General features: G+C 44.6%; 4 protein-coding genes and 1 non-coding gene across 6 annotated transcripts in view; 2 read left to right on the forward strand and 3 right to left on the reverse strand.

The window, feature by feature from the left end:
- Window positions 1-8,181: 8,181 nt before the first annotated feature.
- trnap-cgg (transfer RNA proline (anticodon CGG)) lies at window positions 8,182-8,253 on the forward strand. Its single transcript has one exon. It is a non-coding gene; the product is annotated as a tRNA-Pro (tRNA).
- A 521-nt stretch (window positions 8,254-8,774) lies between these two features.
- ncbp2 (nuclear cap binding protein subunit 2) lies at window positions 8,775-11,332 on the reverse strand. Its single transcript, XM_076154372.1, has 5 exons — window positions 11,192-11,332; window positions 10,622-10,708; window positions 10,243-10,337; window positions 9,922-10,060; window positions 8,775-9,296 (listed from the first exon to the last, which is right to left on the reverse strand). The coding sequence occupies exons 1-5, from the start codon at window positions 11,264-11,266 to the stop codon at window positions 9,198-9,200; spliced, it is 495 nt and encodes a 164-aa protein (XP_076010487.1). The 5' UTR covers window positions 11,267-11,332; the 3' UTR covers window positions 8,775-9,197.
- A 497-nt stretch (window positions 11,333-11,829) lies between these two features.
- Window positions 11,830-13,422, reverse strand: fkbp2 (FKBP prolyl isomerase 2). 2 transcript variants are annotated; one of them, XM_076154547.1, is made up of 2 exons: window positions 12,866-13,422; window positions 11,830-12,221 (listed from the first exon to the last, which is right to left on the reverse strand). In XM_076154547.1, the coding sequence occupies exon 1, from the start codon at window positions 13,309-13,311 to the stop codon at window positions 12,904-12,906; it is 408 nt and encodes a 135-aa protein (XP_076010662.1). In that variant the 5' UTR covers window positions 13,312-13,422; the 3' UTR covers window positions 11,830-12,221; window positions 12,866-12,903. The 2 variants fall into 2 exon arrangements, with proteins under 2 accessions (XP_076010662.1, XP_076010660.1); XM_076154545.1 differs by having other exon boundaries at window positions 12,862-13,422.
- A 448-nt stretch (window positions 13,423-13,870) lies between these two features.
- Window positions 13,871-14,938, forward strand: LOC143003721 (protein NCBP2AS2-like). Its single transcript, XM_076154520.1, has 2 exons — window positions 13,871-13,976; window positions 14,079-14,938. Exon 2 carries the CDS (start codon window positions 14,179-14,181, stop codon window positions 14,482-14,484), a length of 306 nt encoding a protein of 101 aa, XP_076010635.1. The 5' UTR covers window positions 13,871-13,976; window positions 14,079-14,178; the 3' UTR covers window positions 14,485-14,938.
- A 145-nt stretch (window positions 14,939-15,083) lies between these two features.
- Window positions 15,084-17,746, reverse strand: part of meltf (melanotransferrin) — an 8,113-nt gene continuing 5,450 nt past the window's right edge. The window contains exons 14-16 of the mRNA XM_076154519.1: window positions 17,479-17,666; window positions 17,056-17,248; window positions 15,084-16,709 (exon numbers count right to left, since the gene is read on the reverse strand). Of these exons, the coding sequence (XP_076010634.1) occupies window positions 16,642-16,709; window positions 17,056-17,248; window positions 17,479-17,666 (449 nt within the window). The 3' untranslated portion in view covers window positions 15,084-16,641. The remainder of the gene's footprint in view (window positions 16,710-17,055; window positions 17,249-17,478; window positions 17,667-17,746) is intronic.

Here is a 17,746-nt window from a genome sequence, read left to right on the forward strand (position 1 = left end):
ACCTGCAGGTCATGTTCTTTGCTTGTGCCCCGAGGCAAAAACTCAACTATGGGAATTTGTGTATTCATTCCACCTTTGTCTGTTTCAGCTTAACCACTCTGTTTTGCCAATTCAACAAGCGGTCGACGTCGGACAAACCATCACCGCTCATGCAAATGGGCGAAAATGGGAGAAAAAGGGCATCTACAGGCAACCGAGTCGTGGAAAAAAAATGATATTCCTCATGATGAACAATGCAAATGAAAGCTGGGGGTGAATAATAGTGAAAGTATCCTGGTCGCAGCGCTGTGAAGGCTTCGCTGCTGCGCCGGGAGCCACTTCTGCATTTCTGTCCAGCCACCCTTGTAATAAAAACAAACACAGCCTCCAGGTGTTACTTATGAGGAGAGATTTATAAAGCAAGGCCGGGGAGAGGAACAGAGACAACACTATAAAAACCTTATCAGTATTCATGTTTTTCTCCGGCTTATCCTTGAAACATTCTAATATAACAGCTTTATAAACAACACCTCCCCCCCAATCGCATTTGTTCATCAAAGTCTCCCTCGCTCCACTTGGATCTGCACCGCTGAGCCTGCCGGGGCCTCTGCAAACCAGGGATCCTCCTCATCATCATCATCCAATCATAATAATATTATGGTCGTCGCCGTTCAGGCTCAGTCTCCAACCTGCTGCGGTGGGAAACGCTGTAAATTCCAAAAAAGCTGCGAGGAAGACGAGCGGTAAATTTCGCTCCTTAATTCCACTTAGTGTAAAATGAGTGGTGTTCTGTATCAGCCGGACAGTTACTGTGCTCCTCCAGAGGCCGGTAATGGCTGGGATATGAACCGTTGGGCTCTTTGGAGACCGGCGCAGAAAGCAGTTTTCTTTCCATTTAGCTGGTATTAATTACAGACTTAAGTGGCTCCCCCCTGCACTGCAAACAGAGGAACTGAGGAAAATCTCCAGATCCCGTTTTAAGACGATTAAAAGTGATTTTCTCCGCTCCCCATCCGAAGAAAATAATCTTGTCAAGCACCAGCTGCACCAGATTACGACTCTTTTCAAGCGGGCTGTAAGGAAATCAGAGTGATTCAGCCGGATTCTCCAGCTCCAGTCGGAAGAGACAGACTGGATGATTGACACGATATAACAATCTGAATTTCTCCTGATGCAAATGATCATTTTCGCTTCCGGCAACTTTCTACAAATGCGTCAAATATTGATGCACAATAATCCAGGAAATCCAATAACATTAAATGATTTAAACAAAACCAGATATTTGACTTCATACTCTAACAATTGACATGCAACTAAACATTCTTCCCTTTCCTAGCCGGGCCCTTTTCTACAGTGCAGTGTGGTAATAACGTACAGACTCAGAGAGGCACAGCATCCATTTAACCTCAGTAAGATAATATCCTCCCAGGTGCTGGGCAGCAGCCTCCACATGCTTTCGCCGCGCCAATCCTCTCTATTTTTACTCTGTAATATTCAGGGCCAGATGGAAATTATGTCTCATTATATTTAAAAATAGCCTTTCATTTTGCACATGTAATTAAAAGATGGCGTGGAGGAAATGAATCCGAGGCTAACCTGTGTGTGAGTTAGAGCTAAGAGATGAGGAGCGGACAGAACAAAGCTCCCGTCTCACCCGACACGGGAACTATTAAGAGGTCTTCATCGCACTCCCAGCCAGAGATCAGAGAGCAGATATCACAGCAAATTAACTCTTATCTTAATTAATTAAAGCCACATATTACCTTTGCTAAGGAAGTTATGTTTACGGCTCCTTTTCGCTGTCTGTTAATGAACGCGATAACTCGACTGGGCCGACTCGACGCCCGCCGTCCCAAATCCCCCAGCAGGCCCACAAGAAACATCTTCGTCTTCAATAATATTCCAAATCCCCCTCAAGCATCAGTGAGGAAATGTATTGGCCTGGAAGGAGACTAACATCACTCAGCGCCCTGCCCTGCTGTAAACGGAGCGGTTCACCTCTGCTGGTTGTGGTCAGTAGATAAGGAGGAAGCAGGAACAGTCTGAGCGATGTGCAGTCTGGGTCGGGGGAACACGCTCCGAGATGTTCTGCATTATTCCACCCGATAAATAAATAAAAATCAGCTTCAAATTGGAACAGACGCTATGAAGTGTGTCATTATTTATGTATTATGTATAACTTTCTCCAACATAATATAGGCAGAGAGTATAAGAGCTGGCTGCAGGTGAGAAGAAGAGTGAGGCAAATCAAAGGCTTGGTTCAATACGCAAAGCAAACAGCCTGAGAGAGAGAGACCCAGGCCCTGACGGACAGTCTGAGGAGGGGTAAATGTAGGTCTCTGAGCAGATGGAAGCTGACGGGAGATCGACGTGAACCTGCAGATAACTGCGGCCCCGCAGGATTGAGCCATTTGGCAGCTGCAGCCCAGACTGGACAGCATGCGTCTGACCTGAGGGGGCGGTGAGGACGAGCCCGGTCCACAGAGAGGAGAGGAGAGGAGAGGAGAGAAGAGAAGAGGTGGGAATACCCCGTCCTCTCTGATCCACCACATGGAGGAGCCCGGTCTTTAAATCAAGAGATGCGTGGCAAATGTGCTGAAGTATTCAATTTTTCAAAAGTGCTCACTGTGAATGACACTGAGTGTTAATCTGTAAACACACCTGCCTGCCACGTGTCTCTGCAGCAAACGGGAAAAGGGAGCGGTGCGTTTGCATTCAACAGTGCGGAAAAGCTCCAATTTCTGAGGGTGGAATCACATAATAAAGAGTTACAAAACTGGAGATCTGATTGATTTTCACAAAAACAAACACTTTCTGGAGAGGCTGCACTATTTGATCAAACTAATCTAACTGTCATTATTGCCACACCTGTTGCAATTTGAGCTGTTATTATTGATCGTAAAGAAGATGAAAAGGCCTGTTAGAGTACGTGGGGAGGACGGATGTGACAGTAAAAAGCTACTTAAATTGCAAGATAACCAAGAAATGGAGCCATATGTTAAATGTAGTGAGGAGAAAGCAAATGTGTCTCCTCTGAAATGTAGTGGAGAAGGAGGTAGATAGCAGAAATGCTGTCAAAATGCTGACATAAAGCACAAGTACCTCAGAAGGTTTGTGAAGATACTGCTCTAGCTTTCCTCTCCTCGATACTGCAAAGTGGTCTTAAGATCCATTTTGTGCAGAAAGAACAGATCTGTGTAATCCGGAGTGATGGGCATGTTCACAGAGAGAGGTGACGGAGCAACGCTTACCTGCTGTTTGGATCTCTGAGCCACATTTTTGGCTTTTAAAAGACATACATCAGTACCGCGGGAAGAAAAGGACGATTGATGGCAGGACAGGAAATGGACTGTGGCGAAAGAAAAGGGACTGAAAAAAGCCCTCCTGTAATTATATCTGTGTTCAATTAGCCTTAACATGGCTGCTGAGTGCTCCAGGTGCTTTGTAGTGCGGGCCAGGGCAGTGTGTGTGAGCTGTTTGGGGGGCGTAGATCACACTTAGACTGGCACCTTCAGTGACACCCAGGCGTCAGAGGGAGAAACAGTGGAGCAGAAAGGATCCGCCTCCAGCCTCACACCGGCTCGTCTTGCTGTATCCGGGCCACAAGTGCTTTGTTTCCTAAAGTATCACTCTGTTCAAATTTCACTCCCGTAAGTGTTTCACTTATCTTTCATTGATCCCCACTGCGCGCGCGCGCGCGCACACACACACACACACACACACACACACACACACACACACACACACACACACACACACACACACACACACACACACACACACACACACACACACACACACACACACACACACACACACACACACACACACACACACACACACACACACACACACACACACACACACACACACACACACACACACACACACACACACACACACACACACACACACACACTGAAGCCGAGTTTGAGCGACTGAGGTGAAGCTCTGGAGGAGCCGCCGCGTGTTGAAGGTGTTGCGGAGCGTGAGATTAGGGCCGCCGCTCGCCACCGGGCCAGGCCTGAGCCGTAACACATACACACACACTTTTCCTCCTTCTCTCTGAATGTTCTCTCTTCTCTACCTCCTTCTCACTGAATGTTCTCGCCTCTTTAAAATAATTTCCCCATGGGGATTAAGTACATTTCTTCTTCTTCTTCTGAATGTTCTCTCTTCTTCTTCTTCTGAATGTTCTCTCTTCTTTCCTTCAGTTTCTCCATCTATTCTCCTCTTTCCTTCTGGCTGTTCTGTCCTCTTTCTGTTCTGTCCTCCCTCCTCTCTTTTCAGCCTTCCTTCAATACTTCATGGTTTCTTTGTCAATTCTCTCTATCTGAACACATGGGAACTCCCAACAATAAAACTACATTCTACTCTTCCTCACTCTAATACATGTGCCATGGAAACCCTTGGAGATTGTACTCACAGTACTTGCTCACGGTTTGACTGTAATGGAGTATTTTCCACTCGTCTATTGCTTTTCCCTTTGGAATCATGTCAGTTCTTCATGCAGCAGTATCTCACCTGGCTTTACGTGTGTGCATCATTTGCAGGAGACGTGCTTGGAGAACACGAGGCTGTCTGCAGATCACAGCAGAGCGAAGGCAAACCTGCCGGATTTACAAATGAGACTCAAAGCAAAGAGTGCTGAGCTTAGAGGGGAGAGAAATCTGACGTCTGAGAACGTTTATCATGGGCACCGCGCCAAGAGAAAGAACGCCTCTCTTACATGCTAAAGGACTTAAATAGTTTGAGTGCTGAGACCTATTTAAGGCAATTTATTAAGAGCATTTTTAGCCATTAGTGGTTTCTAATAACGGATCTCCCTGCGGTCCCTTGTCGCAGCAGCAGCACCTCTTTAGTTGCTTTCAATGCTTTTAATACTTCAAACCTAATTGCCTCCCCTCCCTGTCCCACACCATCCCTCAGCCTCTGCCCGTCTCACTTTCTCCACACGCCGTCTGTCTACTACAGTGGAGCACGTCTGCCATCTCAGTCAATCACCTGCTGACAGACGGAGGTGCCGCTCTGAGCAGACGGCCACTCTGACCCGCAGATACGTAGAGAGGAAGAGCGTCTGAGGAGGAGGAGATGCAGCGGGATGTTTGTCTATTCAAATGGACGCGCGTCTTAAGCTTCCCTAACAAGGGAAAGGAGGAGCAGAGGTTTCCAGTGATCATAACTCTTCTTCATCTGTTCTCTGATGCGTTTTTTTTCCCCGCGCAGGCTTCAGGTCCGACCATTATTTTTCACTGACAAAACCCTCCCGTTCCCCGCGTCTCTTCCCTCACCATGTACCAGATGACAGATGAAACAGATTTCAATGCAGCCGCAGATGATGAAACACGATGACAGCCTCTGTGTGGCAGCACAAAGGGGCTTTTAGAGCCGTGACACCCGGCTGCTGCCTGTCAAGCGCTTGTTGCGACTGTTGTCTGATTCGCCTTATTCCAGAAATCGCTCAGTCTCAATCCGGAATGACACTAATGTTCACATTTAAAGGCAGATTTTACACACACACTGCGAGATAGAGCACCTAATTTTCCACACACACACACACACACACACACACACACACACACACACACACACACACACACACACACACACACACACACACACACACACACACACACACACACACACACACACACACACACACACACACACACACACACACACACACACACTTTAGCCTCTTTAGGTGGAAGCTGCAGCATTTCAGTGCAGCCTTTTAACCGAGCAGCCGTCACGCTGGAGTGAATGCCTCTGCTGTAATGAGATCTCTCTCTCGATAACAGGAAGCCTGCACCTTAAGTCACCGGCTCGTTTAAAGTGCCTGCTGCTGATCTGCTCCTGGTGCATATCTTCACAATATGAGGGAAGTCAATGAATGTGTGTTTGTCCATCAGTGGCATTTATAATGAGCGGGAGGCTGAATGAACTTGGCCCATTCATTACTGTGTGATGGTGAGTAAATGACTGACCAACTACCCTAACTTTTAAAACAATGAAGCAATACATTCTGTCTCATTTATATCAAGCTGTTTACTTCTCACTTAGTGTCAGTGGCTTGTTTGCGTTACCTCCATCCTTTGCTGTGGTCCTGCCTCGTGCACCTCACACACTCTGGGATGATTTATGGACTAGTGCTCCCTTGTGGCCGTTTGATCTCACAAGCCTGCAGAAATGTCCACTTCTTCTAAAGCCTGGACTGAAAACAAAGCATCAGGGCAAGAAGAAAGAAGAAGAATAAAATTAGCTATTTACATAAAGGATGAATAGAGCTCTGTTTTATTTAGACAAAAGAAAGAAATGTATTTTTCACAGGTGTCATCACAAGTTAATGTCTTGTGAAAAATAATAAGACATAAGATCTCTGTAGTTTATCCCCTTGGCAGCTCCGAATCACTCTGGTTAATTATATTGTTATATATACTCTATATTATGTTATTCCACTTTTGCTTGAAACAGTCTTACTGCTGATAATTTCACACTATAAAATAAGCATTTCAACATGACGAACGCGTGAAAACGCACACCTCAAAGATAGATTTTCCTCTGTTGAGGCGTCGAGTGGGAGGATAACACTCCCTTGATGGCGGAGGAGGAGAAGATTATAACTTCTGAGTTTTACAGCTATAATTCATTTTCTAACTACATCCCAATCATTTCCTGACATTTTTACCTTTAATTAACAACGGCAATGTGGAACCGCGGTGGATTAAACTCCTTGACCTCCCTCCAGCTCTATCTCACTCACTCATTTTTGTGTTACTTCACACTATAGCTGGGCAGTGGTGCAGTATTATACATCCACACTCTGCAGTAAAAGGTAAATCTGACTCTTCATTATGTGTTGAATATACTTTTATTTGCTGAGGATTTTTTTTTATTAACCAAGTTGGTCAGAAAGAATCTCACACAAGCATCCATTCTCTCCTCTCTACGAAATAGAAAAGACATTGATTTAAAAAGATATAGGTATTTAAATTATGATAACTATGTACATTCACTGAATAAAAATGTTTTGTTGTTTGTCTCCTTTTGTCAACGAAATAGTGGCAAAATATTTATCAGGAGCTTCAGAATGGGAGAATTGATTACAGGGCCGTTGTATTGGATCATCCTATTAAAACGCACTTTGTCATGTTCCCTGTTATTTCCTCTTCGTACCACTAGATGGCGACACACACTCATAGATCAGTAGTGAGCAGATTTAAAACAAGAACTGCAATGAATTTTGTCTCACTATTCTAGACTGTACACATACGACCCTTACACAATTTTAATTAATAATTGGTCCTCATATACATAATACATTTTTAGGTTTGTTTCGCTTGAAATGGCTTTGTGAAGTTTTAACTTTGACTTTCACTGCTTTCGGCTCAAATGAGCAGCAAACACTGTCCCAAACACACCTGAGCCTAATTAGGAACAATCCGCAAAACGTTATCGAAGCGTTGTGAAATTAACAACCGCTCTTTGTCAGCAGGCATTGGAGAAGAGAAAAGTACAATAAGCAGGAATATATTACTTAAATGGCATTATCAATGGCAAAACATGTTAAGTTAGATTTACCGTTTGCTCTCTGCTAGCTGACTCGTCTTCCTGGCATCAGCCTTCCTTCTTGTTAGCGAAGATACAAAAATAAACTCAAAACTATTTCTTGATATTGTACATTTTTGCTGAATTTTCTCTCCCATTTCTTTTTCAAACAAATGCTTTTAAAGCAGTATGATGATGTTTTATGAATAAACTCCTTCCTCTCCAATACGCATGTGTTGTGGTGTTTCATTTGTGGCACCGAGCGTGCTTGTCGAGCGGAGCATATATGAGATGAGTGATGTATTAAGTTAAGGCAGACCCCAATGTTGTTCCTGTACCAGCGTACAGTGAGTCTAATCACAAACTACAACTCAACCTATGAGTACATTTGTTTACCTGTGTCGTGTGTTTAGCACTCCGTCCGGGCCGGTTAGACTCAGTCCGGGATGGACTCGTGCTTTCGCCCCCTCGTTACATTGGCAGCTCAGAGAGAGTTTGATTTCTGCTTGGTCCACAGGTGTGTCTTTGTCCTAGTCCCGCGAGAGTTCAGAAGCTGCAGCAAACATTCGCAAATATAGACATTACAATGTTTTGTGGAACTGCGGTTATGCTGACCTCAGTGATCGATAATGAGATGGCTACCATCCTCATCAAGGCTTGTTGGTCTAGGGGTATGATTCTCGCTTCGGGTGCGAGAGGTCCCGGGTTCAAATCCCGGACAAGCCCTCCTTTAAGATCAAGATGCATCGGTTAAACAAACTTCTGAAGAACGTGGGCTGTGACATCGGTCCTGTTGAATATGATGCACACAGTTATGGCAGGTTTTGGCTTCAAGCTCTTTTTAAAGACAGATGGACTTTGGTAACTCGTTCCCCCATCTCAGGATCAGACAGGAGCAGCGTGTGGATGGAGACCTGGCGCCTCATTTTAGCGAGAGGGAGCGGAAACCTGAATGAGGGAGCTTGCCATGTTGGACGCTGCTCTGCAGACGGGCATCAAGGACTTGACTCAGGCAGCGACTGAGAGCCAGTGGAGCGATGTGAACAGCAGAGTGTCATGAGCTGCTCTGGGCCGGTTTAGGACCAGACAACCAGCTGCATTCTGGGTCATCTGTAATGGTTTGAATGTACATGCAGGTAGAGCCGCCAGTCAGGCAGTACAACCACCACTTGTTTCAATTTGTCACATAATAGAATGTATAAACACTGTTACTGTTATACATATGAACGTTCACACCGACACCAAAATGTTTTTAGAAAAACACTTTATTAAAAAAACCTCCTACTATTTGGGACATATGTTCCTATATGAAAATCAGTGACATTCTTGATTTTTCCCCCAAGGTCAGGATGCTGTCAATATTATACTGAGCCAGGAGATCATCTGTCAGGAAGCAGACTGATCAGACCATAACTTCGGGTTGGTGTCACAGTGGCATCAGAGTTTTAAAAAAGAAAAAAAAAGGAGAAAAAGAAATGAATCAAGCGTCCATTGAAAATAAATAACAACTGCCATCATCCAGAGTGTGATGTGCTGTTAATGACTGTCTCCTGGCAACAGCACTGGGACAGCTGTGGAGGCATGTTGGGACGTTGTTGGAGCGTCGGTCTGGTCCAGAGCTGCAGCTCAGCTTGACACAGGCAGGCAGGTGGCTGTGGAGGCTTTACAGTCTAAAAAGTGTTGCGTCCCTCTATGACCCGATGCTGCTGAGCCAGTTTCCCATAGCCGCCTCTGGCCGGGTCGTAGTCCTGCCTGTACTCATCTCTCACCTAAACAGGGCACAGCAAAACAATTACACGCTGCACACAGATACATAAAAACAACCAACAATAATAATTCAATTAATTCAACTGTCGGTGAACTAGGGGAGGTAAAGTTATGTGAGGGGAATTTTGTTGGAAGCAAACTGGCCGGCTATTTTTTTTGCACATACTTCAGTCCTTGGTCCAATATGTATGTTTTGTTACGCTCCAGCCATTCCTTACCAGTGTCACCAACTCTGACATTATGTTGGATTTGTAAAGGGAATACTGCAGAATTTCATTTATCAAATGTAACGCTACAGTAATGCTCTCTCCCTCCAAAGGTCAAAGTTAATCATGAATAATTCATTCTGAGAGGTGTAAGGCTTTTTAATATCATACTATTGCATTAAAATGTCATCATAAAGTGTATTGATTTTTTGAATGCCACTATAGTGTGCGTCATTTTTCAAATGCCAAGGTGAGCAGCAGCTCCAAGTATTACTGTGCAGTTTACATCAAAGCCTAAACGGGCAGCAAGTAGACACAGCCAGCTTAGTGAGCTTATTTAAAGGCTGATTGTGTGTTTAGATTTAAGAAACATGTATCTCTGAAACCCTTAAACCTGTGCTTAGGTTTAGGTGATCCTCACCTGCCCTCCAGATTTGCCACGGCCGTACTGCCGTCCCTCCTTGAAGCCGGCGTCCCAGTCTGTCCGAATGATCCGGTCATCCAACCGCGTACCGTTAATGAAGCGCATGGCATTTTCTGCATGTTCACGCACGTAGTACCTGGCACAGCATGGTTAAGGTCCTGACCTAAACACTGTGTTGAGAGGCCTTTGCCTCAACGTGGGCATTCACAAAAGGTATCAACAGGTGCGCACACACACACACACACACACACACACACACACACACACACACTTGACTACATTAAATTTCACAAGTCCATGTTATTCTTTTAAGGATACTCTACAAAGCAGAATCCACAGGCTGTCTTCTTGACCTTATCCAGGCCGATGATGATGCGTTTGACATCTCCACCTTTAGAAAACAGCTCATGTACCTGTGCATCACATACAGAGAACATGCAAAGACAAAATGATATTCAGTACCATGTTATGAGCACCATCCATGACATCATCGAGCACAAAGAAGATCCTGGGGCATATTTGTTTAAAACATGAATAGGTGGGAAATTCTAACTGAGCTTCTTTTTGCCCGGGTCATGAGACTGTAGTGTAAACGTTATACACTGTTCCCTAACTAATGTTCCATTAATTACAAATAATACCAAGTGACACACAAATCTTCCAGTAGATGATAACAATCTAGTCAATAGATACAGACCTGCTCCTCCGTGGTGTAAAAGGACAGGTTCCCAACATATAAAGTGTTGCTGTACTTCAGTAGCTTCTCCTGATCATAGACGTCACCCTAGAAAACACACACACAACACACACACAATATAAGCATATTTAACTGATTAAGTTTATGTTTCCATCATGGTTTATTTTGAGTATTCGTGTGTAATTGTACACCTGACACACACTCAATTACAGTATTTTGACATTAAAGTGCATTTAAACATTCAAATGTAGGTCTTACACGCTTTTTGACGAAAACCGTGGCTACAGATAAGGAATAGTGTCGAACATAATTGGTCGATACATTTCATGTGACCGCGCTTCTCCTTCGGTTTGACTACGTCCAACCAATACCGATAATACGAGCGAGACATTTTTGAGACGCCAGAATGAATTAAAACCTCCGAGTTAAAGCAAAAGTCGTCAAAGTTCAAACAACAAACAACGAAACGCACGAGCTGCATGATGTGTTGTTAGCTCGCACGCTAATCGTCGCGTTTACGTTAGCAGCCATAACTTTCCTCATTCGTACTGAAAATGTCCACATGCTTACCTTAAAGTGTTGATCTCTGTACTGGCTGATATCTATGTACGAGTCACTGTTCAGCGCGTTTAGTTTAGCGGACATTTTCGTGAAATTCAAGCTCGGCAGCGGTCCACTATCAAGCGTTTAGCATAGCGGTAGTGACGTGCTGGATCTTCTTCTTTTTATTTAAGGGCGTTCCCCAACCAGGTCATTGCGTATACCGCCACCTACTGTACGGAGTGCGCAGTGTGGCCTCAAACAGCAAAAAAAAAAGCTAAAATCTCTTTCCATTTTTCTTTCTATTTATTCTATTTTTATGTTACGCATTTCTAAACGGATTGAAATTCAGTTGATGAATTTAATTCTTTCTCCGAGGCCAGTGCCCAAGATGGCGCCTGACACAAAGAGATGTGAACAAACTCCTTCATTTAAAGCAATTCAGTACAGATACACGTGGAGCTTTGTGAATTGCTTGGATACACCAGTCTAATGGGCAAATGTAAGTATAGCTGTGTGTGTGTGTGTGTGTCTCTCTCTGTCTGTCTGTCTGTCTGTTTGTTTGTTTTTCTTCCACTCAATCTTCAGGATTATTGACTGAATTCACATTCACCTTAATAGGAATGTTTACTTGTCAAACAAAGACACTTAGACTGCAAATACCCCCATATGGTTAAAATTTTATTATAACAATTCAAATATATCTAAATTGAACAAATCATTCAACACCAGTCCTGTCATTTGCCTAATTCTTCCCACATCCAAAGCCTAAACTCTACTGTGGAAAATAAGTACAGTTATTAACGTACACTCAAATAGGAACAGAACTGAGATGAAACAAAATGGTGTTATGATCAGCCAGGGGCCTGGCTGCTTCTATCAATTTGTTTAACAGTTTGGTCTTGTATCAATAACTTCAATCCATTTAATCAGAACACAAACAAGCCGGTGAAAGGGGGTCAGAGGCTCAGCTAAAGGCAGCAAACGCCACTCCAACATTTGTCTTGTAGTCTTCATCAGTGGTCCCATCTTCACTCAATGCAGCAGCAGCACCTGGAACCTGGAAAAACAACAAACATACGTTATTCTAAACACAACATTCATTTCATCGCAGATTTCCAGTACAGTTCCATGTGTGTGTGTGTGTGTGCAAATTGGGGGAATCACAATGTGTGTGAAGCCAAAAACTTTAAATCAGGAATGAGAACTGAGTAACTTTGATCAATCAAATGGCAAACCGTGTGTTTGTGTGCATGTGTGTCCTGGTGTGTGTCCTAGTGTGCGTGTGTGTGCGTGTCTGTGTGTCTGTGTGCCCTGGTGGGTGTGTGTGTACTGGTGTGTGTGTCCTGGTGTGTTTGCACATGTGTCCTGGAGTGTGTGTCCTGGTGTGTGTCTGTGTGTGTGTCCTGGTGTGAAACAGCTTTAAGAGGGGCTGGTCTTTTACTACATTAACTGGGGGAAATGTATTCTTCCAGAAAGGTCAGAGGTCAGGTTCATTGCCACACCAACAGAGACCAGGTGGTGCATTCATGTGAGCCTCGTTCATATTTCAGGATGTTGCCCTCCTAGAATATTAACCAGCACGAAACTGATACAACCATAAAGAGTGAAGTGATTTGAAGTATGAGGAGATGAACATTACACTCTAATGTAATTATTTATCCCCAAAATGTCGAGCTCCTTCCGAGTGTTGCACTCACTCACGCGTTGGCAGCAGCAGCGTGTGTTTGTGTGCGTCTCCATCACAGCTCGGATCTCCTCTCGATGCTGAGCAGCTCCACCTCAAAGATCAGCGTCGCTCCTCCGGGGATCTTCGGCGGAGCTCCTCGGTCTCCGTACCCGAGCTCCGAGGGGATGACGAGCTTCCTCTTCTCGCCCTCGCACATACCCAGCAGGCCTTGGTCCCAGCCTTTGATCACCTGCCCGGTGCCCAGGGTGAAGGTGAACGGTCTGTCCCGGGGAATGCTGCTGTCAAACTCGGTGCCGTCCTCCAGCTTGCCAGTATAGTGCATGTTCAGCACGTCTCCCTTCCGGGACTTGATGGGACAGTTGTCGACTCGCTTCTTGATGCCGATCTGCAGCTTCTTCTTTTCTGCTCCGCTGTAAGCCGACATCAGCGTCACGGCGAACAACAGCAACAAAACCCGCATGGCTGCAGTGTCAGTGTGTCTCAGGTTCAAGTTGATCAGACGGTCGTTCCGCTCACACACTCCCGCAGATTTAAGGCTGAATCAGGGGAAAGAGGGAGGCGCTGAACCCGGATACGGATAAACCGACTGTTCTCCTGCCAAATTCCTCCGGACAGAAACAGTTAATTATTTTTCTTATTAATTTATTTAACTTTATTTGTGTAACGTTGTTTGTCTATGTCAATTATTCCATAATTATCAGTATAATGGTCTATGTAAAATTATTGCCTATTATCGATTGTTGTTGAATTATTAATAAAGAAAAAATCCCAAGATTCCAGTTTCCGCTGGTACTTGGACTTCCACCATATCTGTTTTCAGAATAAGTAAATTTTTAAATCTTAAGGCAACATTCGCTTGAACCCCTTACTGTGGTAGTAGATACCGTATTGATTACAATATACAATAACCTATAAGAGGAGTCGTATAAAGATACAAAATAAGCAATAACTATTCCAGGAGAATGTCCGTTTCGCTTTTTAAAGAGCGCTTTTCATATTTTATTTTGAAGGAAGCAGATTTGCCAACCGCCTATAAAGTAACGAAGAAGACTCTCGCCGGATGTATGTGTTGTTGCTGCTTTAATGTCACCTGGTGTAACTCAGCGGTCACTTTGATCAACTGAAGTAAGTGGATACTTTTATTACACGTCACACGAGTAAATAAAATCATGTCGCTACAGTTTAATTTGTTTTTCACACTAACGGCGAATGTTTCTGACATTTCAGGGCTCAAATCCCGGAGTTTGGAAGTGGAGCTAAGCTAGGAAGCTAAATTAAGCTAACTGTCACCGTGACTCACCTGCTGTGGGAAGGAAACAGGGTCAAAATGCTGGGTCGGATGTTATTCTCCCTCATCAACAACCTCCGACTCATCGAGAAGCTGTCGGAGTCTCGACCGATCCGCAGGGCGGCCCAGATCACGGCGTACGCCATCACCAAGGCTCAGATCGCAGGTCGGGACGCCTCGGCCCGGGTCCTCAGGTCTGACACGCTGCGGCAGGTCCGACAAGAGTCCGGCAAACTGCCCGGGGACCTGGGAGACATTGGGAACCGCTTCAAGAGAGTCCGGGAGACGTTTGTGAACGAGGTGAAGCAGGGATTGAAGGAAGGATCGAAACAGATCAAGAAGTGAGGAGGGAGGAATGCTGCCGTGATTAACCCAGAGATAGTGACGTCATGCTGGACTCATCATGGATCAGATTGTCGGGAAGTCTAAACTGTATCGAGTCCTTCATACTGACCTCCAACCTGTACAACAAACAGTGATGAACTCCTGAGGAAGTGAGGATGTAACAGGAAAACCACGCGGGAAAACTCATGGAAAATCACATCACAGATACATATAAACAGGCTGGAAAACAATTATTGTTCCAATCACAGATGAATCCTAAGTAAATGTGAGTCAGGACCTTTGTAAACACGCTTCCTGGTGTGTATGTGACTGCAGATGAACCCCAGCAACACACTCTTTCATGTCATCTGTACATTATAAGCAAACTATTGTTTTATTGGTCAAATATGTGTCTATAGAGAGATTAAGGTCACTATCGGTGCTGATTGTATAAATAAAGATAATTTATAAGTAATGCTTTTGCTGTTTCTGTAACGCTGCTATGTTCACTATGATGTCATCAACATGCTGAAGGAGCGTGAACATGATTGAACACATTTAGATTACGATTCTGAACTTCCTCCTGTTTCTAAAGTTATAACTCGCAGTAAAACTGTCAATCAATCAATACTGAAGAAGAAACAGCCGTCAGTGTGCATTAAGAGGTGTGTAGCTTTATTTCATTCGTACAGGAATAGAAACCAGCTCACACAGGCAGTATTGTGTAGTAATACTTATGCAGACTCACTGGCCTGGCAACTAAATATTAGTTACATCTGATATCATTTCACAGAGAAATAAAGCTTTCATCAGGAGACAGAGGAGGTACAAGCTCTACTTAGTGACAGCATGAGTCAGTACATATACACTGATATGGCACCTGAACTTCATATCAAAAATAAATCTCTGAACAAAGGAAATACACATTCAATCGATCAATATCTATAACAGGAAATAGCATCGAGCAGCAGGAAGTAGACGTGGTTGTGCGGAGACGATGGTGGAGGAAGCTTATTGGAGCGGACAGGAGAAGGAGGAGAAACGCATGCAGCTCGTCATCATCATCTTCACCACACACGTAACACTAGTGCATATTCACTGATATGGCATTAGCTTCAAGTACAAACACCAGCTGGACTACGAGAGCAGAACAGACGTCTTCATCTTCATCTTCATCTTAATCCACATGAACCTGATCCATCTGAGCTCCAGTGGAATAGAGTTATAAAGGTCCTGTGAAATGCTGTCAAAGTAATAATCTCACGACAAACAGGATGGAGAGGCTTAATGAGAAGTGAATGTAAACCTGCATCATCAATAGTTTGGTATTAAACATTGTGCTGCACTTTACTTTGAAATCTCTCTATTTCTTGAAATATAATGACTTTATTCCCAAACTGTTTCTTATACTGATTGTACTTTAGTTTCCTGTTTGGTTTCATATTGAGCCCTTGAGGAAAGTGGAGCATCGAGCAGCTTTGCAGACCAGAACAGAGTCAATAATGAATAACAGACGTATGTTTAGATCTATGTGCCGTAGAATCATTGTTAGTGGAAAAAGAGGAACAGGTTTTTCATTTCACAGGACCAATAAATCTCCATATCATTCAAATGTGATGAGGTTCATGACATTCATCCAGAAGTTGGAATCAGTAGCTCATGTGAGGTTAAACATCAGACCTCATTTAGGAGAGACTCACTGAGAGGCGCCGCCACTAGAGACATGTAACAGGTGGCAGCATACGCACTGATATGGCAGCTCACCTTCAGTAAACAAAGGGGCAGCGACGCCCTCAGCAGCTCCACTCACACTGGATCACCGTCCTCTGGCTTTAACAGCAGCACTGTGCAAACCCAAAGGCAGTTCAGTTCCATCATGCTGTCCTCCCTCGCATCAACACAACATACAGTCAGACAGATCTGATGCAATCATCAATCACACACACAATCAGGGACCAAGAAGGTGGGGGGGCCCCCCCCACCGGACAGTCGGGCTAAACCGGATTGGGCGAAAGGTTTGGAACAGAGTGATTTGATTGGACAGTAATAAGAGACAAGGTGTTATTCTTGTGCAGAAGAAGAAACAGATGGAAGAACTACACAATGAGAGGAAGAGGGAGGAAAGGAGGAACGGGATGGAGTGGAGGAGAGGAGCATCAGAGGAGGGTGGGCGTGTCTCTATGCCAACAGGTCGGTCAGCACGGCGCTGAGCAGGGCGGCCAGAAGCAGCCACACAGAGGACATCACTGTAAGAGAGAGAGAGAGAGAGAGAGAGAGAGAGAGAGAGAGAGAGAGAGACATGTTAGAGCGGAACAACTCAAACTGACAATACCATGAGGAGGAAATCAGCAGCAGATTCCATCAGGTGTCCACTTTGAATTCTATTCCAAAATAGATATTGCAAGTGAATGAGTGTGAATTCCTACATGCAAGATGTGAATCAGTGTGTGCTTCCATCAGTCTGTGTGACGTGAACAAGAGAGTGACTTGCTTTAATGAAAAGAGCTCCTGAAGCTGCTTCCCTTCATCTTGGTCCCTCTGCTGGACTGAAGGCTGTGTGTTTACTGTGTGAACAATGACTGGCGTTCATACCTGCAGCCGAGGAGTTACACTCCATGGCCTCCAGTGACTCCATGTAGCTGTGGCCCAGCCACTCCTGGTAGGTCTTTCTGTCACCAACGCCCACCAGGCGAACAGTGGAGTCTTTGAACACCAGATCTGCACCCTCATAGCCCTGAGAGTCAAACATCTGGAAGTCTGGAGCCGTGTCACTGCCGAAATATTTCTATGGAGGAAGACAGTGAGAGAGTGAGAGAGAGAGAGAGAGAGAGAGAGAGAGAGAGAGAGAGAGAGGTATTATCAATCGTAAACTGATAAGGTCGGTTTTGCAGTTCAAAGGTCAAATGCAAAATTTCCATGTTGCCGTTGAACAATGTAAAGTGAATGATTTTTGCCTTTGTCATTCCGCGATGTTAAGATCAGAAGTAAACTTGGAGCAGTTTCCTGTCCAGCTACCTGTGCACGATCCAGGAGTCCAAAGACGGCATGGGCGTTGGTGTCCGGTCGCACCATCACAGCGTGGGACGGGACCCTGGACAGGTGACAGTTCTGAAACTGCGTGACCTCGGCTCTGCTTCCCTGGGAACACAGCAGCTGGAAATCCTTGGACAAGAGATCCACTGTCCACGGCTCCCCCGAGTTTCCTAATCAGACAAATACAAAGAGTCTTGAACCTGCACTTCATCACACACACACAGCCGTGCACAGAGTAAACTACGACTCA

This window comes from Genypterus blacodes, unplaced genomic scaffold, assembly GCF_046128005.1.
Source record: "Genypterus blacodes isolate CSIRO-AG114 ecotype Tasmania unplaced genomic scaffold, CSIRO-AGI_Gbla_v1 ptg000062l_1, whole genome shotgun sequence".
Taxonomy (NCBI): Eukaryota; Metazoa; Chordata; class Actinopteri; order Ophidiiformes; family Ophidiidae; genus Genypterus; species Genypterus blacodes.

Excerpts from the sequence above, each read along its gene's own strand:
- fkbp2 (XM_076154547.1), bottom strand. The coding sequence starts at position 13,311 with ATGCGGGTTTTGTTGCTGTTGTTCGCCGTGACGCTGATGTCGGCTTAC.
- ncbp2 (XM_076154372.1), bottom strand. The coding sequence starts at position 11,266 with ATGTCCGCTAAACTAAACGCGCTGAACAGTGACTCGTACATAGATATC. Across the intron at positions 10,709-11,191 it reads ACAGAGATCAACACTTTAAG|GGTGACGTCTATGATCAGGA; the intron begins GTAAGCATGTGG and ends TGTGTTTTCTAG. Across the intron at positions 10,061-10,242 it reads TGTGGATTCTGCTTTGTAGA|GTACTACGTGCGTGAACATG; the intron begins GTATCCTTAAAA and ends ATGCTGTGCCAG.
- LOC143003721 (XM_076154520.1), top strand. The coding sequence starts at position 14,179 with ATGCTGGGTCGGATGTTATTCTCCCTCATCAACAACCTCCGACTCATC.